We start from the raw sequence: 24,429 nt of genomic DNA on the forward strand, positions 1-24,429 counted from the left end.
TAAAATCCACGGGTTAGGGGGCGCAAATTACTTGCCTTGCCCCGGTTGCTGACAACCCACGCTACGCCACTGCTGAGAGGTGGTGACTGGCCTCCTTGGCTAAGTGTGGATTTGAACCCTGATCTCCTGGAGTCCTAGTCTGGCACTATAACCATTATACCACGCTGTCTGTACCACTCTCAGAACTGAAAAGGACAGGCCAATTCCCAGTCAAATAAGGGCAGCCAAGTTAGTTCTGAACGTTATGGGGCCCCTTTCAAATGTTGCTGAGAGTTTCAGCTCTGCATAGCTTGATTTCTCTGCTTTTTACGTCAATCAACCAAGGGCAAGTTGCGTGACAAAGAGCCGGTGAATTGTCAATGAGCGGAGTTCTCATGTTACATTATCCCGCCGATCATTACGTCTCAATGGATGTGCGAAGCTGCTATAATCAGTTATTGCAGATCACTGCCTCTTAAATACGCCCAAGATAATTATCAGGCAACGGAGAAGGCAAGCCAGGGAGGTGATACGCCAACTGTAGCTCGTCTGTCACCTATTACATGATAGCTGTCACTGGAACGGAATGTGTGACATCCCAAGTGGCAAACACTTTCAGAAGGGATGCGCATAGGTTATAAATTCCAAAGTGTAGCTCAAAGTCAGATTTTCATGGCTTGGATTTGCCAGGCAAGGGGGCTGTAATCCTTCTCAGGCTGGATTGTGCAGCTCTGAGAGAGGCTTGGGATACATGTGCAGCAGAATGAAGTGATCAGGGAGGAGGCTAAGCTGTTCCCCTTCAGACTGCAGGAATATAAAGAGGGAGGTGGGAGGAAGCCATGGAAATAAGTTAAAGGAAAAAAGGGAATGTGAGACTTTGTGTTGTGTGGGGTATTTTTGTGTTTTGTTTTTTGGGATTTTTGTGTTGGGGGATGGGGAAGAGGGTTCTTTGTTTTTTTCCCCCCGTTTTTTTCCTCTGTTCTTTTTTCTCTCTTTTTTTTCTTTTTTTATTCAATGTCTTTTTTTCCCCCTCTGTTTTTTGTGGATATGTTTTGTTTTGGTGTTATGTTGTTGGAAAATCTCAATACAATATTATATATATATATATAAAAAAAACAGACTGCATGGCCTGGACCAGCTTTTGCCCTCCAGGTGTTTGGGTCTACAAAATAGTCCGCCGTCAGAGGCAGCATGCCTCCGAATACCAGCAGCTAGAAACTGCAGGAGGCAGAACGGCTCTTGTGCTAAGACCCTTCGTGAAGGATTCCCACAGGGATCTGCTTAGCCACTGTTAGAACAGGATGCTGGACTGCATTGGCCCCTGGCTCTCCGCAAGTTCCTATGCACAACTCCCATCAAGCCCAGCCAGCACACTGCTGGGAGTTGGTGCCTTCTTAATTTTATCCAAGTGGATAGCTCAGCTGGTTAGAGTGTGGTATTGATAACACCAAGGTTGCAGGTTTGATCCTGGTACGGGACAGCTTCATTTTCCTGCATTGCAGGGGGTCAGAGCAGATGAACCTTGGGTTCCCTTTCAACTCTACAATCCGTGATTCTATCATCTGCAGAGCACCAGACTGGTGAAGGCTGATGTGGATGATTGCATTTTTTTTTAAAAGTTCCATTATATTGAAAGGCAAAGACACACAACTTATAAAATTACAGTCATACCTCATGTTACGTTTGCTTCAGGTTGCGCGTTTTCAGGTTGTGTCAAGCGATGACCCGGAAGTACTGGAAAGGGTTACTTCTGGATTTCGCAGCTTGCGCATGCACAGACATGCAAAATGACATCATGTGCATGCGCAGAAGCAGCTAATCGTGACCCGCGCGTGCACAGACATGGGTTGCGTTCTTTTCAGGTTGCGAACGGGCCTTCGGAACAGATCCCATTTGCAACCAGAGGTACCACTGTATTTAATAATAACCATCCCATAACTCTTCCCAGCTGCTTCTGCTGTTCCTAAAGTCATGGTTTGGGAAAGGCTCCTAGGGCTGGAGAGTGGGGCAAGGCAAGTGGAAAAAGCCATTGCCTGATGGACAGCAGAAAGTCTCTCTCTGTCACACCCACCCATCCAATGTGGGTTTCCTGCTGAAGGCCATCGCTGCATGTTTTGGGCAGTAGGGGATAGTCGGGATGATTTAACATGTGACGGAGCATGACATCTAGTTGGCTCTTTTTATAAGGATGCCCTTTCAGCCGTTCCTTATCAGGTGCCTCTTCAGTCACGGGGTCTGGCTTCCACCCAAGGAGTGTGTGTCACGGTGTGTGCCAGCATCTCCATTTGCAGAATGGAGAGTTTCACCGCAAAGTGGAACCACGGATCATCTCAGCAGCTCCGGGGCATCCCCTCTAACCCTGCTTGCTCCATTGCAGGTATTTCACAGGTGGTGAAGGATCATGTGACCAAGCCCACAGCCATGGCTCAAGGCAGGGTGGCCCACCTCATCGAGTGGAAGGGCTGGTGCAAGCCCATGGACTCGCCGGTGGCTCTGGAAAGCACGTTCAACTCCTATTCGGACCTCAGCGAAGGAGAGCAGGAGGCCAGGTTTGCTGCAGGTAGGAACCGTCTGCGAGAGAGGGGAAAGTAGGCAGCGTGGGGTGTGGCATCAGATTGGGGATTTATCTGCTGTACGGACACAGAAATGATGTGCCTTTCTACCCTGAGGCTGCAGGGCAGGGAACACTCATAAAGAGAGCCTGTCGGATCAGGCCAATGTTCTGACAGTGGTCAACCAGAGGCCCATGGGAATTGCAAGTAGGACTCGCAACCTATCCTGTACTGTGCAGAGGAGGGTGACCAAGACAATCAAGGGTCTGGAAACCAAGCCTGATGAGGAATGGTTGAGGGAGTTGGGTATGTTTAGCCTGGGAAAGAGGAGACCGGGAAGAGACATGATAGCCACCTTCAAATATCTCAAGGGCTGTCATATGGAGGATGGAGCAAGATGGTTTTCTCCTGCTCCGGAAGGTAGGACCTGAACCAATGGCTTCCAGTTACAAGAAAGGAGATTCCAACTTAACTTTCTGACAGTAAGAGCTGTTCAACAGTGGAATGGACTCCCTCGGAAGGCTGTGGACTCCCCTTTGTTTTCTAAGCAGAGGATGGATAGCCATCCATCAGAGCTGTGATCCTTGCATTGCCGTGGGTTGGGCCAGATAACCCTCAGGGTCCCTTCCAATTAAACAATTCTGTGGTCAGGGGAAGGCCAGGCAGAGATACGACTTCCAGTGCACAATCTGCAGCCTTACAGTGCACTCCTGATTATGCCTTGCAAGGGAGGCCTGCCATCATCAACTGTCAGTTGATTGGCACTCCCTTCATGCCCACTGGGATGAGCTGAGTTGGAGTACAGTGGGCGCTTGGGTTGCGAACGTGATGCGTGCAGGATGCACGTTTGCAACCCACAGCATTTGCAACCCGCAGCGGCGCATCTGCCTACACGCAGGTTGCGATTCAGTGCTTCTGCACATGCACAAAGCGCGATTTAGTGCTTCTGCGCATGCACGACCACCGAAACCCAGAAGTAACCCATTCCGGTACTTCCGGGTTTCGGCAGTCCGTAACCTGAAAAAACACAACCTGAAGCGTCTGTAACCCGAGGTATGACTGTACTCCGTAGCCAGCCAATCCCAGCAGAAAGCAGAGCTTGAACTTGGCATCTGTCAGCTGGTCAGCACTAACCCCAAGCCCAACTTGACTGGACTTGGCTCTTCTTTTGTGGCCCAGCTTGCTGTTCACCAAAGAAAAAATGAGTCCCCTGAAGCCATAGTGACCTCAGGTCAAAATGGCTTTGCTGGGGAAAGGGCAGGATCTCGCCCACTGGCTGGATCCAGTCCCCACCCCTGGTACATAGGATTATGATGAGCAGGTAATCGCAAGGGGGTAGGGAGAGTGGAGAAAGGCCAGTGTAAGCTCGCTTGTGCAAGTCCTTCTCCGCCCAACCTAAATGCCAATTTGTACACTGCGGACGGGAGATTTTCCTGCTTCTCTGTTGGCCAAACCCCAGGAGCCATGGACACAGCACAATCAAAATCTCTGTCTGCTTTGGAGAGAAATACATAACGCCACATTTTGGCACCAGGCAAAGCTGCTGACTGTGCACCAAAACCCTGCCTCCGTCCGCTCAGAACCCTCAATTCAGTCCCCTGTTTTCCAGATCATTTTCAAAGCAATTTCTCCATGCATGCGTAGGGACATTTCTGCTAGCCTCTCTCAGGGAGCAAAGGTTTTAAAAGTGGGTTGGTGGCGCTACAGGGAGGGGTGCCTCAGGGCCGGCGTTCGACAAGCTGTGCTGGCCCTAGGTGCGACAGCTGCTGTGCCATCCCAGCTGCCCCCTTGATGCCACCTCCTGTGCCAGCAGCGGAGGCCGGCTGTGTCCTTGTAGGAGCTCAGCCGAATGCAAGGCCTGGAGCTGAGTCACCCAAAGGATCCGGAAACCAGGGGGAAAGAGCCGGCGAGAGGGAACGATTAGCTCCCTCTCACCCGCTGCCCCTCTCCATTCACCCTGAGAGCTCTGCCCTTTGAGGGCCTGGCAAAGCAGAGTAATCATCCCAAACAACAGAGCGGTCGTCTTCCTGCCCGCAAAGTCCCGACTTTGGGAACAAAAGGACTGTCACATGACATGACTGTCACCCAAGCGCCTGGCCTGCCTTCGGGGCTGAGCTGTTCACTTTCTGACAGCCAGGGAGAGACAGGCGTGGGGTAGGATAAACAGTGACAGATAAGATTGCTGCCAGAGCAACTCAGCTCCACTGTCCTGCCTTTGAAAGAGCTCGTGTTTTCTAGAGGAGGGTTGACCACAGAACCACCCCTGGGGAAGCTCTTCTCCCTGAATTTGCTCGTCCTTTTGGGAGGCCGCCAGCATGGGCATAATTACCCCTTTGCCATAAGGCCAATATCTCCCTCTGAAGATGAAAGAAACAGCCATGTCGCGAACCTCGGTGTCATCCGGCGAACTCCAATGCACCCTGAAACCAAGGAGGGGTTGCAGGATAGTGATGGAGGAAGAATCAAGGCTGCTGACGAGTCAAGGCTGCTGCTGCTGCTGAGTCAAGGAAGCATCTTCTAAGGTGAAACGGTCCTTTCAATCTCCAGTAAAAAGCCACAGGTCAGGAATAGCTCGCAGAGAACATTTTCGCTAATGTACCACTTTTCCTGGGTCGCGTCAAGCCAAGGGCATTCATGTCAGGCCCAGGTCATGTCGGTATGGCAATGGGCCTATGAGGAGTGATGCCAACTCAGACCCATATCACTTCAATTGGATTTGAGCTGGCCAGCATACAGAGAGGCATGGTGAAACGAACTGGGATGCTCAAAGTTAGTTAGACCCTGGGCTTTGCTGTGATTTATTCTTAGAATCACAGAAGGGACCCCAAGGGTCATGTAGTCCAGCTCCCTGCAATGCAGGAGTCTCTACTAAAGCATCCATGACAGATGGCCATCCAACCTCTGCTTTAAAATCTCCATGGAAGGAGAGCCCACCATCACTTTCGAACAGCCCTTACTGTCAGAAAGTTCTTCCTGATGTTGAGTCAGAATCTCCTTTCCTGTAACTTGAAGCCATTGGTTCTGGTCCTACCCTCCAGAGCAGGAGAACACAAGCTTGCTCCATCTTCCATGCTACAGCCCTTGAGATATTTGAAGATAGCTATCCTGCTTAGATCCTCCTTGCTTAGAACTCATGCTTTCTGGTCTTGTGCTGTGCCTTTGTCATTGACAGTGGAAGAGCCCTGCTCGATGAGACCCAAAGCTCATCTAGTCCAATATTCAGTTTCCCACTGTGGCCATCCAAATGCATCCTGGAAAGACCACAAGCAAGAGACAATAGTGCTCTCCACCACCCTGGTGTTCACTCTCATGTGCCTTTGATCCTGGTGGTGTTGTGACTAGTGGCCTCTGATAGACATCTTCTACCACATGCATCTAGTTCAGGGATTCCCAAACTTGAGTCTCCAGCTTCTATTGGACTACAACTCCCATCATCCCCAGCTAGCAGGACCAGTGATCGGAGAGGATGGGAGTTGTAGTCCAAAAACAGCTGGAGATCCATGTTTTGGAAATCCTGATCTAATTAATACTACCAGGGAGCCAAGGTGGCCAGTGTTCCTGTTCCTCAGGGACATGCGTGGCTCTGTGGTCTAAACCACTGAGCCTCTTGGCCTTACTGATCAGAAGGTCAGCGGTTCAAATCTGTGCGACGGGGTGAGCTCTCGTTGCTCTGTCCCAGCTCCTGCCAACCTAGCAGTTCAAAAGCATACCAGTGCAAGTAGATTAAAATTGGTACTTCTGTGGCAGGAAGGTAAACAGTGTTTCCATGCACTCTGGCTTCCATCATGGTGTTCTGTTGTGCCAGAAGCAGTTTAGTCCTGCTGGCCACATGACCTGGAAAGCTGGAAAGCTGCTCCCTCAGCCTGAAGCGAGATGAGTGCCGCATGCCATAGACGCCATTGACTGGACTCAACTGTCCAGGGATCCTTTACCTTTACCTTACTTTATTTCTCACTCATAATAGTTAGATGTTCTTCTCCCTTAGTTTTGCCACAAGCTGCACCTGCTTAGAATCCTGCAAGAATTAAATGCAGAGCAGCCTTCTCGTCCTCTGCATCTGCTGGTCACCTACTTCTGCCTCCATCAGTGGTGAATTGCTGTGTGTCCTTCAGTCACAGCTTGGGCTCTGATTCAATCTGAGCTTCACAGGCAACTCTGAGCTAATTGTAATGGTTGGAGCCTGAAGCTGGGAGTATCTGCCTATCCCCACCCCTCCTCCTTTTCCCCCCTAGGAGGTGACGCACACAGGCAGCTGCAGCCCCAAATTAGCCACCCCCAGGCCCCCATTTAACAACAAGTGTGGCTGCTTTCTGACAAGTAAAATTAACAGATATCCAGCTCAGTCCAGTTGTGTGCTCCAGACTCTTGAGGGTCCTGCAAATGACTCATGTTTGCAAAAAGAGATGTGCCCGGGTTGTGTGAGCTGACTCCAATGGGCAGTCTGCACATGTTCCGAGCTGGTGGGGAGAGGGTGGGGCTTGGCTGAGGGATCAATGGCTGCTAGTATTTATAGCTACATACTAACTCCAGGATCAGAGGCAACTCACTTGCACCCCCTGCCTTCTCTGGACACATCAGTCTCTGCCCCTCAAAATCCATTTATTGGCAGGAAATATCAGACTCAGGAAAATCAGTTGCTCCCCCCTCTCCTCCCCACCAAGACTAAGACCCTAATCTAATAAATAAACAAATCTTTTGTTTGCAATAAGACATGTAAATTAGGTAGCGCCATGCTAACTTTCCTGATTTGCACAATTTACCCAGCCGAGATTGGGGCTTTTTTCAGCTTCGCCTTGGGCCATGTGTAATCTAAAACGCGAACATATTTGAAGGCGATGAATATGTGAAAATCGCTTGGCAAGGTGAACAGGGAGGGTTTCCTCTGAGACTGTTGACAACTTGTCTAAATTAACCTTGGGATAATAATCTCCCTTCTGGGAATTTTCTTGGGAATAGGGTTAGCAGATGGCAACTTGGAGATCCTGTCTACTTCCTTAAATATTCAAATGTGCAAGAGGATACAAAGGCAGCTCCTTTACATACCTTCCCTCCCTGGACCTGTTCCAGCCCTCCCTCCCTTCGCCAGCTGCCTGGAGCACACGAGTCTTGGAGTCTTGCTTATTAAAGCATAGATGGACGAGGAAGGCCAGGTGAGAGGCCCAAGGAGGGAGCAGGTGTAGGAAGCTGCAAGCTGCCTTCTTCCCTCTTTGCACCACAGAATGTAAAGGTATTTGCATGTGATCTGCCCTCCACCTGGCAAGTCGAATGGGTGGATGGAGGAGGTGTAAGCCTTTTGGTTTCTGCTGCCACACCATACGGACTAGAATTGTGCTCTGGAATCTTGCATTCGTAATGAATTCATGTTCCTAGAATCATAGAATTGCAGAGTTGGGAGGTACCTCAAAGCAAATCTAGACCAACCCCTTTGCAGTGCAGGAATTACAGCTAAATTATGAAATTGTCATCCAGCCTCTCCAAGGAAGGAGAGTCCACCACCTCCCAAGTGAGTCTGTTTCACTGTCAAACCGCTCTTACCGTTAGAATGCTCTTCCTAATGTTTCATCGAAATCTCCTTTCTTGTAATTTGAGTCCTTGGATTGGGTTCTACCCTCCGGAGCAGCAGAAAACAAGCTTGCTCCATCTCCCACATGATAGCCCTTAGGTAGTGATTCTTCCCCACTTTTACAAACAGGGAACAATGAATGTGAGAGGTGTCAGCTTGTCATAAATGTTAGGAAGTGTGCAGTTTCCATGTGCCGTGGTTCCTGCAGTGCAGGGGGTTGGATTTGATGACCCTCATGTTCCCTTCCAACGTGGGTGGCGTTGTGGTCTAAACTACTGAGCCTCAAATCCCCGCAACGGGGTGAGCTCCCATTGCTCTGTCCTAGCAAGAGATGAAGACAATAGCCCTCTCCACCACCCTGGTATTCAGTCTCATGTGCCTCTGATCCTGGTGGTGTTGTGACTAGTGGCCACTGATAGACATCTTCTACCACATGCATCTAGTTCAGGGATTCCCAAACTTGGGTCTCCAGCTGCTATTGGACTACAACTCCCATCATCCCCAGCTAGCAGGACCAGTGGTCGGAGATGATGTGAGTTGTAGTCCAAAAACAGCTGGAGATCCATGTTTTGGAAATCCCAATCTAATTAATACTACCAGAGAGCCAAGGTGGCCAGTGTTCCTGTTCCTCAGGGACATGGGTGGCTCTGTGGTCTAAACCACTGAGCCTCTTGGGATTGCTGATCAGAAGGTTGGCGGTTCAAATCCGTGTGACGGGGTGAGCTCCCATTGCTCTGTCCCAGCTCCTGCCAACCTAGCAATTCGAAAGCACACCAGTGCAAGTAGATATATAGGTACCACTGTGGCGAGAAAGGTAAACGGTGTTTCCGTGCGCTCTGGTTTCCATCACGTTCTGTTGTGCCAGAAGTGGTTTAATCATGCTGGCCACATGACCGAGAAGGCTGTCTGTAGACAAACACTGGCTCCCTTGGCTTGAAAGCGAGATGAGCGCCGCAACCCCATAGTCACCTTTGACTGGACGTAACCGTCCAGGGGTCCTTTACCTTTACCTTTTTTACTATGTTCCCTTCCAGCTCTACTCTTCTATGGTTCTTTGATACCACCACCCCTTTTTAGGGCCTTCTCTTTCACACAGAGTCATGGATGCTCTCCAGAATTTGGCACTTAGCAAGGACAATAAAAAAGATAAATCAAAAGTAAATGTTATTGTATCAAAGGGGAATTAGCATACTTATTAAGGAATACACGGAGCAGATGTTAATTGACACAAGCCCTTCCTAAAACAGCGCTCTTAACAATAGGCTAACGAGTTGCAGCTAATCATACAAGCTGTCAGTTCTAAAAGCATGCCTGAAAACAGCAGAAAAAAATCAGGATGCAGTCAAATTGGTCAGAGGAAAGAGGTAAGGGGGGTGGAAGAAGGATGCTGATTGAAACTAGAAGAACGAGGTTTGGCTCAACTGGTGAAGGTGGAAATGAATGCTGCTTGCTTTAGAAAAAGAATCAGGAGGAAGGAAGTTCAATGGGTGGTTTTCTGAGGTCCTGGCAAACGTTTTAAGGCAAGAATCGGAAAGAAGGCAACTGGAAGAGAATAGGCTTGGGAGCAAGGAAAGGGGAATCTGAGATTTTTGGACGAAACTGCTGAGAAAGAAGAGGAAAGCACAATGAAGGGGAGAGAGAGAAGGTCATCCCAAGAAAGAGGCGACTGATGGGAGATGTGGGAGATGTGGAGGGAGATGTGGAGGGAGGGAGAGTTTGACCAGCTGATGGACTTTCCAGAGAGGAAGGGGCAGAGGGAGTCAGTGCCTGTCCTTATTTTGAGGAGGGCAGCTCTTCAACAACAGAAAGTGACAGGGAAGGGAAGATTGGGGCTCATCCACACTTTCCCTTGACATATACTTTTTTTTTTATTATATAATTTTTATTCTGATCTTACCTGCTAAACTGAGGCTTCCTTAAGCAAAAATCTCCGTTCAGATTTTCTACACATATGATAAGGTCCGATTCGGTAACTCAGATTGGGTTTTCTCAAGGCACAGACATGAAACAACGACAAAAGATTTGGACCCAGGGAATTAATTGGTACACTATATGATCAAATTATGGGTCAAGCAAAAGTGTGGATGAGCCGCGAGAAAAGTGTGTGTGAGAGGTGTGTGTGGGGGGGGGGGGGGGTCAATAGAAGAATTCTTGTGCAGAGGAATGTGGCTTCTTGGGGATCCGAAAGATTCCTTGTTGCTAAGGTGAAAAGAATCACAAAGAATCTCAAGTGGTGCTTAAAAATTAAGTGGCATTCCACTAAATTTTATTCAAAGTAGACCTATCGAAATTAATGAGCATGACCAAGTATGGTCCATTCATTTCACAAGACCTGCTCTAAGGGGGGGAAATTACTCGAAGGCCACACAAAGGCTACAAAAACTGCCTTTCCTGGCTCTAGGGTCCAGAAAGGTGTGATTATAAGAGGTGTGAATCTGAGAATAAACTGCCCTAAAATACCCAGGGATCATGCCTCTTCCTCACGTACCCAGAAGTTAAATATATATATATATATATATATATATATATATGCAGGTTTTGGTGTCCTCGGGTGTCTTCCCGTGTAAAAGTTGGGGTGTCTAGGCGACGTTTCGACGAGGTCTCACTCGTCATCTTCAGGCTGGTGCTTTCGGCTTCTTGTTACTGGAACAGAGCAGGATCTCAGTGTTTGAGTTCCTATAAATACTGTTGAGGAGGTGTGGTGTATAGCCTCCAATGTTCTGGGCAGAGAGGAGGTTCCCAGGCTAGTGTGCCTGGGAACCTCCTCTCTGCCCAGAACATTGGAGGCTATACACCACACCTCCTCAACAGTATTTATAGGAACTCAAACACTGAGATCCTGCTCTGTTCCAGTAACAAGAAGCCGAAAGCACCAGCCTGAAGATGACGAGTGAGACCTCGTCGAAACGTCGCCTAGACACCCCAACTTTTACACGGGAAGACACCCGAGGACACCAAAACCTGCATTCCTGTACCCGTGAAAATCTACGAAAGCATATATATATATATATATATATTCGGCAGGAGCAATGCTTCTGGATAAATTCCAGGTGGGAAACTTAAGGCCCAATTTCTCAGCTTAGTAGGTTTTCCAGAGGGGCCCACTATACCAGGGATTAAGAGAGGCAGTGTGGTGTAGTGGTCCGAGTGTCCGACTAGGGCCCAGGAGCCCAGAGTTCAAATCTTCACTCTGCCATGAAGCTACCAAATCTTCCTTTTTTGCCAAAAGCTCCCATGCCTTTAAGAGCTGCACAAAAGGGAAAGAACAAACAGGTGCTTGCTCTATATTTGCAGTTTTGTGAGATTAGAAAGCTGCAATGCTTAAGGGCACCTCGCTCCAGAAAGAAGTTGGCAGCAGCGCCTGGAACATAGTGGGTTTGGTTGTGGAACATATTCCTAGTGTCATCGAGCCTTTTGACAGCTGTTTGGTAGCCTAAGATTCATTGAATCCTAGTAATAATAGTAATTATTTATTATTACGGTCAGAGACCAGTTCAATAAGCACAACTGAGACTGCTTTCACAAGAATGAAATAGACATTTAAAACCATATACAATAACAGCTTATAGATTAAAATTAAAATAGTTGCATGAACACAAAAGGACCTAAGGTTAAACTAACATGCAAATTGCCCCTGGGACACCCAGGAGGCTGGCTATGGCAGTTTTCCTAGCAATCTATTTATTCCAGGGGGTTTTCTACACCTACAAATCTGCATGCAGAATCTAGCGACCATCTGAATCATCTTGTGATTTTTGCCTAAGAGGAGAAAATTTAGTTCAGGCTTGTCGGGAAGGTCAGCAAGCCTCACCAGATGGGGGTCGATGGTATCTCTACATGCCTCATTGTAAAAAGGACATTTAAAAACAAGTGTTCAGGGCTTCCTATTTCCCCAGTGGGCAGGCGCAAAGTCTCTGAGTGTACAGGACTTTTCCAAAAGATCCTTCCAGAACTGGCGAGGGCAGAGCTGAATTTCTGGCAAGAGTAGAGGCCCTTCTTGCATTTCTAGATATGAGGAAATGGAGGTATGCTGCCGGGACAGCAACATATCTCTTGTGTTCTGCAATTATTGAATCATAGAATAACTCACAGCTAATTCAACAGGGGCATTTTATCCCACTCATCACTGTATCCCTATGACTGGGAGAACCTCAAATTTCTGCCTGTCTTGCACAGCAGAACCTCTTGCCAAGGATGTTTTGTGGGATACGCTGTTACCCTCAGGCTCTGTCTCTCTTCCCTTGACTGACATCTCACCCTCCTTCCTAGGTGTGGCCGAACAATTTGCCATTGCCGAAGCCAAGCTGAGGGCCTGGTCTTCGGTGGATGGCGATGATTCCAACGACGAATCCTACGATGAAGATTTTGCCACTTCCACCGACACAACACAACCAGCTGGTGAGTGTGGAGGGGTGGGGCATAGCCGGTTGCACCCAGCAGGGCATGAAGTCCACGTGGCAGAGTCCCTTACGGACACTCCATAATGCCCCCCTCATATTTCAAGGTGGGGAGGGAGAAGCGTATATCACATCCCCCTCAACTGTCCTGATAAAACCGAGATGTCCTGTTTCTTCGTGTGAGAGCATGACAGCCATTTTGGCCACCGTGCTCTCATATGGCCTTGCACCAAAAAAACCCCTTTTTTTTTTCAGGGACCCAAAATGTTCATTTTTAGGTGGTGGCCCCAGAAAAAACACCTCTTTTGGGGCCATGATCTCATGTGGGTCACACGACTCGCCCCAGAAGATAGCATCCTGGTTTTTCACCACAACATGTCAGAGGGTATGACATCAGGGATGCGCAGCGTGAAACCTATGGCCCTCCAGATGCTGCTGGACTTCAGCTCCCATCATTCCTGACTGCTGGCCATGCTGGCTGTGGCTGATGGGAGTTGGAGTCCAACAACTTCTGGATCCCAATCCCTGGGGTGGTTGTTGCCCATGGGAGCTGGTAGGACAGAAGGCAGTGGATCCCAAACCGATGATGGTGGAGGCAACCATTTCTTCATTCTCCTCCCCAATGCTGAGTTGTACGAGGGCAACCCTGAGACTGAGGGGGAGGCAGGGCCGTCTTAAGCATATCTGGCACCGTGGTGCAAAGATCCCTCTGGCGCCTCCTCACTTCCCAAGAATTTAGAACTAGGGGCCCAACTCGTGGACCACCTCGTAGCCCCGGGAGCTGCCACCCACAGAAGACGCCACCAATGTGGTGGATGCTGCGCAGCTGGCCAGACTGCCGGAACCCCACTCTCGCTTACAAGGCTCCAGGGTGCACCTCCTCCTCCGCTGCTGGACAAAGACAGCCCACTGCCGGCACTCTCGCTGCTGCCCAGTGGCCTGAGGGCACAAGGAGCAGGAGGCAGTTGCCACGCCATCGTCTGTGCCCCGGGGAGTGGGGGGACGGCGGGCACCAGTGACACGGAGGAGGCCCCTTGGGAGCCACTCCTGCCATTGCCAGTGCTTCCTCAGACGACAATGACAGCGGCTTAGTGGGCAGTGGCTGAGGGGATTCCTGCGGTCGAGGGAGAGGAGGCAGTGGCAGAGGAGGAGGAGGTGGTGGCGGCCCGTCCTCTGCTGCCGCCTCAGAGTCAAGGAGTGGCTCCTCATCCAAAGCAGCCTATGTGAGCACTTGTGAGAGCAGCACAAGCAGCACCAGCAGTGCTAATTTGCCCGCCCACAGTGGGGGGTGGGCTGAGGAGGGTAGGAAGGAAAGATGGTTGGCGGGGCACAGCTGGCAGCGTGCAGGGAAAGGGGAGGCCACCGGCAAAGCCGCGCAGCTCCCCCACTCGCTGGGGCGCCCCTGAGAGGCCGGTGCCCTGGCGCAACGAGCCACTAAGTCCTAAGGGAAGGATGGCTCTGGGAGGAGGGGGCAGGCAGCCTGGGACACCCTCTGGACTAGCTCTAAGTAAGAAGGCAGGAAGATGGGGGATGGCTGAGGGCAGACGGAGATTACTAGGGCAGCGTCCCGTTTGCCCTAATGCACCAGCTGCTGCCTGGTGTGCATGTTGACATGTGGTGCCACACCTTGAACGCTGAGTCAGATCTCCCAGGAGAGTCCCAAATGGCGCAAGCAAAGTAGTTTCTGCCACAACTTGTCTCTCAGCTCTGGCACTAGGAAATCAGATGTGTTACTGAACATACAAGCCCCGCCGCCAGCAGTTGTGACTGATCCACATGGAAAAGCCTCTCCTGTGGTCTTGGAGCTTCAACCCTCTTCCTCCAGCCTCACCCCTTTAGCACTTTAGTTAAATCCCTCCTTGGATCAAACAGATATGATGTTTTCTTATTTAATTCAGGAGGAGGGTACCCCCAGTGGCATAGCGTGGGTTGTCAGCACCCAGGGCAAGGCAAGTAATTTGCGCCCCCTAACCCGGGGCAAGGCAAGTAATTAGGGAGCAGGCTTTCCATTCAGTGACAGGAGTTGCAAAAATTGAAGCAAAACCTCCCCACTAGTTAACAGCACTCTGAGGAAACAGCCCCCCAATATTATTTTTTACAATTTCCCATAGGCACTCTGTACTCTGTACTGCTCTTCCCAACTTATCCTCCATGGATCTACATGCATTGCATTGCGTGTGGTGTGATTTTGGGTGTTGGGGGGACATTCCACCTCCTGGAATTTGCAGAGCAGCTACCCCATGCAATCCAGCACCTCTCCTAACTCTTAAAATAATCTCATTCCAGTGTCAGGGCAGGTGGAGGGATTGTGGCCATTAGTTAGTGAACTGAAAAGTGAGAAAGGATGGGTTGAACAATAGGATAAAATTTATTGTGCATCACAGCTAAGGAGCAAATTTAATCAAAAGATACAGGCAGTCACCATGGACAAGAGAGACCCCATTAACGTGGACCTCTGTTTAAGGACTTAGAGAAACCACATGGAAATATGGGGCTAAAGGAAAAAAGTCTACTGCACCTCTTCAACATCAGGATGAAGGGAGGGAAGAAAGAAAATGAAGGAAAGAGGGTGGTTTGGGAGTCACCATCCAACATCGGGTAAAAAAAAAATTTCACTATTGAAAGGACCCTCGAAAGGCTAACAAAGGAAGGCAAGTGTGATCAGATGCTCTCAGGAGAACTGGAATCTTTTCTTTCCCTTCATTTATTTAGAAACACAACCTGAATTCAATGTAACTGAGATGAAAACCTTCAACATAATAGCAGTCTAAAAGAATCAAACTCCTTGTGATCTTCCACAAATCTGAGGTCAGGCAGCCTCTTCCATTCTTCCAAGAATGCACACCCACTCCCAGGTCATCCAAAGCTGTGGTTCCCAATTAGCTAAGTACTGCAGACACCCGGTTTTTCAAAAGCCAAGCCATGGACCCCTTACTTTTGAACATTTTGATAACTCTATGGTAGTTTTTGTTACGTGAATGGTGCCGTGGACCCCTTGGAGTCCCCACCAGTTGGGAACCACTGCATTAAAGAATGACTTTCAGATGGCCCAACTGCGATTCTGCAATCAGTTCTTGAGCTATTACAATAGTAAGGAAACGGGGTTTTGGGGTTTAGCAAGATGACTTGGGTGCCACTTGAACTCACCTGCAAGATTGTGCCAATATTGGGGCACTAGAAGATCAAGCTCAAGGTCTTGAAGAATGGTGCTGGGAGGTGCTTCATTTTGTTACATCTTCTAGCAACATTTTCTTCTGCCTTCAACCTGATGCAGAAGCTTAGGCAGGAAATCAACGTGCCCCAAACGCCCCATGTCTGGCCTTGCAAGCAGGTGAACCAAAGTGGGCATCTTCTTTTTCCAAGTGAGGGAGGTTCATAATTAGGTGTAGCAGATAGAAATGGCAGTCTGTAACAGCTCCCTTCTTGCAAAAATGGCAGCCCTGACAGAGAGGGGTCTGCAAACGTAGCAGGATTACTAGATGATGCTTGTGCCTAAGGTACAGCTGGAGGATGTTTTCAAAAGTAATGACTTTTGGGTGTTTTTAACTGTTACGTTTGTTTTTAGAATGTTTTAGAATGGTTTTAGAATGTTTATATGAATTCATTTTGCTTAAGTTGTGTGTCTGTTTGTCGCCCTGGGCTCCTTTGGGAAGAAAGACAGGATATACAGTAAAAGTAAAATGTAATAACAATAAAGCAGCAGCCACTGAATTGCTCAGATATATGAACATCCCAGTTGGCGTGCTCTGGGCTGTGCCAGCCTCAGCCACTGTGTTTCCATTTGAACACTGGCTAAGATTGAAATAGAAAATTGCCTTTGCAGAAAGGGGGTATATGAGCATCGCTCTCTGTCCCCATATATCGTCTGTGGGCTGCTGGCCTTCCTCACCTGCTGTTTCCTGCTTACCCCTTGGCATGGTGCCACAGGTCGCAGGGCCTTCTGCGCCCACGGAGAGCCCGCCAGCTGGCACCCGTGTGTTGGCAGAGTGTGTAATCTGCGTCCTTCTTGCGCAGACAAAAGCTCCCTTTTTCCTACAATTAACTGCCGACGAATCGGGCGCTATTTGCATATCAAAGAAAGTCAGTGGTAATCTGTGGTGCGGCTTCTAAAGAAAGTTCTAATTACTCCTCTGTATAATTAGAATGAGTGGGCAATGGAGAGGAGGAGGAGGAGGAGGCATAGATGGGAAAGTTACCTCTCTCCGGTTGCAGGAACGAACGTCACGGGGTAGCCAAGGCAGAGAGCCACCTGCTCTCGCATGATGGGGAGGGCTACTGTAAGCCCTGCTAAAGTGTATGTGTGTGTTTTTAATGGTGCTGTGGGTTAAACCACAGAGCCTAGGACTTGCTGCTCAGAAGGTTGGCGGTTCGAATCCCCGCGATGGGGTGAGCTCCCATTGCTCAGTCCCTGCTCCTGCCAACCTAGCAGTTCGAAAGCACGCCAAAGTGCAAGTAGATAAATAGATACCACTCTGGCGGGAAGGTAAACGGCATTTCCGTGCGCTGCTCTGGTTCGCCAGAAGCGGCTTAGTCATGCTGGCCACATGACCCGGAAGCTGTACGCCAGCTCCCTCGGCCAATAAAGCGAGATGAGCGCTGCAACCCCAGAGTCGGTCACGACTTGACCTAATGGTCAGGGGTCCCTTTACCTTTACCTTTAGCTAGCTTGCTGCAAATTTTGGGAAACTGAACGGGCTCAAAAGGTTTTCAGGGTGAACTGTCTCCCCCAAATTCACATTGATGATATGGGGCAGAGCTGCACCATTTGTGCTGGGATATGATTAGATACTAGGAGACAATATATTTGTTAGATATTATCCTTCCCTCCTCATGTTTGTGAGTTCAGCAGAGTGCCACCCCTTTGCAGCTTAAAAGGGAAGCTTAGATAGGCTAGTTTTAGCCTTTTAGTTTTAATAATCCAGGATGCTTTAAGACAGACTGGATTTTCCTGGTATTTCCTCCTTTCCTCCCCCTTAAAACTATAATCACTCACAAACAGCTTTGAAAAAGGTAACAATAACATTCACTCACCAGCAATACATTTTAAAGAGTAACAGACACAGCAGCTTTGTTCAGGCAGGCTGAAGATAGTGATTGAGTTACTAAGGCAAACTTAAATCTAGCTTAAAAATGGAGTCTGAGCTGGAGCTCAGACTTGCAGACTTTCTCACATTGTAGGCATGTTGGAGCTGAGTTGGGAAGACAGGGAAAAGCATAAACATCTACGCCTTCTTCCTGCCAGGGCAGAAAGGGAAGTGTTCTCACCAAGTTGTCTCTAGCAGTTTTACGGGAAAGGCCAGGCATCTTCCCTTGGCCTCCAGTGGCCAATAACCAGGTGCAAAATGCGCCTGGCGCCTGGCTAATTTCGAACACTGCTTTGGACCTCGGGGCCCGTCCCCTGTGTCCCTTGAATGCCACGCTGCTCACGCCCTCCCATTGCTGTGTTGCAGATGCCGCGAGCCAGCTGCCCCCCAGCACCCTGCTGAAGGGCTTCCTGCACAGCCGCTTGTGCCAGCTGAATGCCCGCCAAGGCTCCTGCGACCCAGAGAGCGACTCCTCCCAGACCACCATCTCTCCGGAGACCTTGTGCTCCAGCCTCTGCAGCCTGGAGGACAGCCTCCTCCTGAAGGAGCTGGGCTCGCCCTCAAAACTGGCCGCCAAGCTGTTGGGCTCCATGTCGGGCGAGGACGAGCTCCTCCTCTCCAAGTTGCCCCCACAGACAGCCGGGGAATGTGCCTTCCGGAGCCTAGCGCAGCTCGAGTGCCTGGACTCAATGTACTCCATGTCCTTCACCGAGTCCTGCCTCTCGCCCACCGAAGACGAGGGCATCCCCTGCAAGGACTACAAGGCTCACGAGGACAGCTGCCAGGTCCGGAGGAAAGTGTCCGATGTGGCCTCTTCAGGCGTGGTCTCCCTGGACGACAACGAAGAGGAAGAAGAGCAAGAGGAAGACACCGGCGAGCAGTGAGACCCGCTCTCGCTGCGGCATGCTTCACCTGCCATTTTTCTGTCCTGCTCCGTGGCATCCGCCCTCGACCGTGCTCCGTGGCATCCGCCTGTCGTCCTGGAGCGGAGGCTCCCCCTTCCCTCACCGGGTGGCGGCTTGGCTTTCTGCAGGGCAGGGGGAGGCGGGGTGTTAAGCTGACCAGCGCCCCCCTGCCCTGCCCTGCCCTCCTGCCTTCACCTCCACTGTGCCATCTGATCCAACCATTGAAGCCTGAGGGGGGGGGCCTCTCCCATGCGTGGCTCCGTGGATTTTGCCTGCTGCATTTTCTCTCTCTTTCTCTCTCTCTTGTGGTCTGTTTCGTTTTCTTTGCATGAGAATGTCTTGAGGGTGGGGGTGGGGGAAGAATCAAGGAAAGCGACAGAACAAAAGCAACAGCGGGGCAGCTGGACAAACCCCCCCACCCGCCCACCCCCCAAATCCAGGGCCTGTTGGGAGCATGCTGTGCTCTCCCCGATCTCAGTGCCCCCACCCAGGGCTGGTGCGGCGGGGGGGGGGGGGGAGAAGAGGCCCGTCTCATGCTGTCCAAGTGGCATGGCTAAACTGTGATGACGACGACCCTTAAGACAATTTAACTAATATATATATCTATAAATATATATGTATATCTCCACGCCTGACCCCCTCCCCTTCCAACTTCTCCGGCTCGAGGTTGAAGGGCTGAAACAGAATGTGGAATGCAATGGATGCTTGATTTGTTATGCCTTTTTTATATATATAAAAAAAGAAAAAAAAAAGAAAAAAATCCACACTGGCCCAAATGGACACTTCTCGGCTTTTACTGTCTTGAATTTTATACTATGGACCCGCCGGGGAAAAGAAGAGGTTAAGGAGGGAGCAGGGTATTATGAGGTGGGGGGAGCAGGGCTTGCTATGCGCGCCTCTTCCCCCCAACTCCCTTCCTTGGGAAGAAGCCGGGAGCATGGCAGGGCGTCGCTGGGAGCAGCCAGTCCTCCCACCCCAGATCTTTTCTATATTTTTGTATGTGTGTGTGTGCGTGTGTGTCTGTGTTGCTGTCATCCTCTCGGGCATTGCTCTTCCTCCTGTGGACGGGTTTTCTAAGGGGTCCGCCGCTCCCTCCACGCTTCCATCCTGGACAGCCCGGGGTGGGAAAATACTGTGATCCTCATCCCACCTCTCCTCTGCCCCTTAGCAGTTCACCCCACTGCACAAGACCCCGTGAGGAAGGGATCCGCCTCCCCCAGCCCCCAGCTCTAAGCAGCTCCAAATGTGAGGGGGACCCTTACCCTCCAGCAGGGCTCTAAGGTGGTGCCAGGGGGTTAGAATGACTTCAGGTCCACTCATGCCTTGGCTAAGGGTGGATTAGGGAACCTTTCATGCTCCCTTTAATTCCCCATTGTCCATGCGGCCGACTACTGCTGTTCCACCATTTCTCACTCCTAAGCAAAGTTTCCTTGCGCTTAGAAAATCCAAGCAGGACGGCTGCATCAGTTGCACAAGGACTCTCCATATTTATTTTATTATTTATTCCAATTTATAACGCTCTCCACCCAAAGATACAGTATAAGGACACAAAACACGTAACAAAAAAAATTAAAATAATAAATAACACCCACCACTCCGCAGACACATTTAAAAGGCAATGGGTTGTTTAATTAGCCAAAGGTCTGGTTCTTAAAGGCATGTAATGAAGGCACCAGTCAAGCCTCCCTGGGGAGAGCATTCCACAAATGGGAAGCCACTGCAGAAAAGGCCCTGTTCTTGTGTTGCATTCCACAAATGGGAAGCCACTGCAGAAAAGGCCCTGTTCTTGTGTTGTGTTCTTGTGTTGCCACCCTCTGGACCTCTTGTGGAGGAGGCACATGAAGAAGGGGCTTGGATGATGATCTCAGGGTCTGGATCAGTTCATGTGGGGAGAGGTGGTCCTTGAGGTATTGCAGTCCTGAGCCGTTTAAGGCTTTATAGGTCAAGACCAGCACTTTGAATCGGGCCTGGAAAGTAATTAGCGGCAAGCACAGTTTGGGCCAGGGTAGGTGTAATACGCTTGAACTGTTTCCCCCTGTTGAGCAACCTGGCTGCTGTTTTCTGCACCATAGAATTAGGGATGAGAAAGTGTGGGGCAGTGGTAGTTGTGCGGAGGACGCCACATGGACAAGGGGAAGTTAAAGGAGGCACTAGGGCTTCAACAACCACCAGGGTATGGACAGGTCTAAATCTGTATGGTGGGTTAATTAGGCATACAGGCCAGGTTTATCTAGTCTCCAAACTTCTGCCAGTTTTATGCCAGCTCAACTGTTATGGCTACTTCAGAAGGATCCCCGGGGACTTTGGTTTGGTCAGAGCACTGAGGGTTCTGTTAAAGATCCTTAGCACCTCCTCGCACAACTATTGCAGCAAAGTTCCCTGGGGAGGAGAGCTACGAAAAAGCAGTGTTAAGTCTGCAGTGCGTACCTATATGCCCAGAAAAAAAGGGGGGACACAGATGCAAGCCTGCGTATCCCCTTGGCGTGCATTGCTCCATAAATCCTGCCACCTGCATGCACACAGGTGTACTGTAGCACAAATCTGCTCACCCCCCCCACACACATGCACATGCAGAAGTGACACACACACCTCTTTTAAAGCAGTTAAAAAGCGTTACCCCTTTCCCACCCACCAGTAATTCTGGGAATTGTAATTCTTAGGGTTGCCAATGTTTAAGACTGCCCCTTCTCCTAGGTCTGTGATATCAGCCTGACCCACAGAAGTGTTGCAGGTGAAGCTTCACTGTCCGCCACTGTTTCTCTATGCTAAATTGCTTATCACCTGGTAAATTTCAGTGGGTCAGGCAGTTGGTAAAGGCCCCAGGATCAGTAATAAAAGTTGGTAACCCTAATTCTGATAGGTGGCTGGTTCGCTTTAACAAAGATGTTTCAGCAACCCCAGTAGCTATGCTTCCATACACACTTTTGGGGTGAAGCCCTGCTGACTGGTTTTAAACCATTTGGCATTTGGCTCTTTGCCCCCATTTTAATCCCAGCTTTTCCTCAGTGCAGATGATCAACTCTAATAGATGTGAGGGCTCCCCCTGGTTTGCTCTAGAGGGAGCAGAACCTCCATGTTCAGAGACAGTATACCTCTGGTGTAATCCACAGGGCTCATCTTGGGCTCATCTGATGCAGCAATCGCGCAATATCCCCCCCCCCATCCCGTTGACTCTGCAGATTTCATTCTTTGGCACAACTCTTCAAGGCACAGGAGCCCTGCTATCTATTGCACTTGGTCACCCTGCGTTCAGCATGACCATTGAGAAATATCCCTGAAGAATGCACATCAGGAGAGAAATGCGGTAAATGCAAACACATGCCCAAAAGCACTTGCACACACACACACACACAGATGCATGAATACAGACCCCAACTCCCCTATCAAGACAATCAGGTCCATCCCTCCCGGTTTGGCTGCCTCTCCTATTTTTTGTTTTTAACCAGGTAATTCACAGAGAGCAGGTTGAGGAGCAGTGAAATGGGACTTCTGAGAGATGCTTCTGTTTGGTGTGTGGAACGGGGAGCAGGGAAAGAACCAAGTTCCTAATATCTCTCATGATCTGGAGGTGAGGGTAGGGAAAAATGGTTTGCAGGGCCACCGGCTTCGCTGGGTATCTCAGACCCCTGCAAACTCCTGACCTTGCTCCTCCTCCTTGCTTTCACCATCTACTCACCTGCTTAGAGCGAGGAAAGAGAAGCATCTTTTGCTTGCCTTGTGCTCTGCACTAGCTGGGCTCGGAGGGAGATGGCAAAACGACGGGCAGCAGGAACAGGACACGAGGTGGGCGGGCTCCAAAGTCTGGAGATGAGTGGTTACTGCTAAATGCAGAAATGTGTATGTGTGTGTCCCAGCAGTATCCCACGCAGGCCCTGGTCTCTATTCTGCCCCAGGCTTCTCTGTGTTTGTTGGCACCTTCTATGGAAAGTGCAGTTTCACAGACAGCTGCCCATCTTTTAGGAGAAGCAAGGCCTTTGGAAAAAGTAGCTCATTCCTAAGAATTTAAGGGAGCTGCTCTGTGGCAAGGGATGGCCCAAGGGATACACAGAGACCAGGGCATCTCTCACCAGCTGCATGCCTTCCTGACTGGAGAGGACAGGTTTGCTGAAGGTGCGATGACGGTCAGGTACCGCAATGGTCCCTTGTAGCTATTTTGAGGCAGCTCTGGCACAGCCTACAAGGATGACAGTGAAAGATGAGGGACGAAGGGCTGAAGGACTGTTCAGGTTATGGGAAGGGGAGGGGAGAGGGAGGAATAAAACCAGGTTCAGTTCAAGGAGATCCCTTCCAGTCAAGGATGCTTGAGTAGTTATCATGGCTTCCTCCCTTTGCCACAACTTTGTGCAAACCCAGTCCAAAGTCGGTGGACCACCCTGCCCCACAACTAGCCTCTGGGCAGCCCTCCCCTTCCTGCCACCTCCCCTTGATGCACCTGCAGAGCTGTGCCCCAAAGCCTATGCACCCCTCCCCCACTTTCCCCCATCCTCTCCAGCCCTTGCACTAGGCTCCCTGCCCCCAAATGCACAATATTGTTTCCGTGTGTCCCTGTTTCTGCCCTGCCCTGCTCCCGATGTATGCCCCTGGCTGGTACGAGTGTCTGTTTTCGTTCTGTTTGTATCTGTAATTCATTAAAAGGCTGGTTCTACCTGACTGTGTCTCTCCATGTGTGTGCGTCTTTCTCTGTCTCTGTGGACTGGCCCTACTAACTTCGCTCACTGCATCCTCCCACAAGTAGGATTGGGAGGGTGGTTTGCAAACGTTCCGCCTCCGAAGTCCTTTTACCAGAGAGCTCTTGGATGGACAAGTAGAAGGCCTCCTCCTCCTTCACAGACTGAGAGCATAACCTAGAAAAACACCTGGCAAGCTATCATTCAGGGGAGCCAATCTGCCACCAGTGAGCTTCTCACTAAGGGATCCCTATTGGGTTTCCAAGAAATCGCAAGGTCATCCAGAAGGAATCATTCCCTCTACGTTCAAGGTTTGAGTGCTGCTGATTCAGTGGCGTAACGTGGGTTGCCATTGCCCGGGGCTGCACAGAAGGGAGGGAAACAGACAGAGTATGCATGCACATCCAGTGGTATCTGTGCCACCCAGGAGACTGCACAGATCAGGAGTCTGGAGAGGTCACTTCATGGTTCTCATGGAGAAGCCATTTGCAATGGAAGTGTGCAGATGCATAGAGGCAGCACCAGGTGTTGAAATTTTGCACCCCTAACAATTTTGCACCCAGGGCCACCCCACGCAACACCACTGTGTTGATTATTTCATTTTTGTTTGATTTATTACATTTCCACCCTACCTTTCCTCTAAGGAGCTCACAGTGGCAGGCATGGTTTTCCCTGCTCTCCATTTTACCCTCACAACAACCCTGTAAGGTAGGTTAGGTTGAGAGATGGAGAATGGCCCAAGGTCACCGGGTGAGCTTCATGGCTGAGTGAGGATTTTGACTCTAGTCTCTAAGGTCCTAGCCTGAGACTCTAACCAGTACGCCACACTGCCTCTCATGTGCAGCCACAAGGTAATCACCCACTCCCAAGAGGTGTCTGTTGGTAGGGCTGGGGGAATCTCAAGCTTTTCAGAAGTATAAAAAAGCCATAAGGGGGGAAAGAACCCCAGAAGCTTTCAAATAAGGACAAAAATCCCTGTGTGTGTGGTGTGTGTGTGTGTGTGTGTGTGTGTGTGTGTTAGAGAACAGAATGGCATGACTGGACTCCTGAACACGCTGCAAGGTTTTGTTGCAGTTCCACCACCCCGGACTACCGCAGTCTAATCTTTACCAGCTTTCCACACCATCTCTTCTGCAAGATCAGCAGATCTCAGCACATCCCCTGGGAACTGATCAATATGAACAACTGGCTATGTTCCCATGAGATCTTACTTATAAACTCACTGTCTTCTTTTGTAATCACCACGATCTTCACTTAGTTCAAGAAATGGAGATCTCAACCC

The 24,429-nt window shown here is 49.9% G+C and overlaps 1 protein-coding gene across 6 annotated transcripts in view; it reads left to right on the forward strand.

Annotated features, from left to right (window-relative positions):
- Window positions 1-18,870, forward strand: part of FAM131A (family with sequence similarity 131 member A) — a 59,675-nt gene extending 40,805 nt beyond the window's left edge. For 5 of the 6 annotated variants that reach the window (XM_083442370.1, XM_083442366.1, XM_083442365.1 and 2 more), the window contains 3 exons: window positions 2,357-2,539; window positions 12,364-12,492; window positions 17,942-18,869. In XM_083442370.1, coding sequence (XP_083298496.1) covers window positions 2,357-2,539; window positions 12,364-12,492; window positions 17,942-18,459 — 830 coding nt within the window. In that variant the 3' untranslated portion in view covers window positions 18,460-18,869. Of the gene's footprint in view, window positions 1-2,356; window positions 2,540-12,363; window positions 12,493-17,941 lie in introns of all 6 variants that reach the window. The other variant, XM_083442369.1, reaches the window with a different exon arrangement.
- Window positions 18,871-24,429: the final 5,559 nt, after the last annotated feature.

Source organism: Podarcis tiliguerta (assembly GCF_965153285.1).
Source record: "Podarcis tiliguerta genome assembly, chromosome: 5".
Taxonomy (NCBI): Eukaryota; Metazoa; Chordata; class Lepidosauria; order Squamata; family Lacertidae; genus Podarcis; species Podarcis tiliguerta.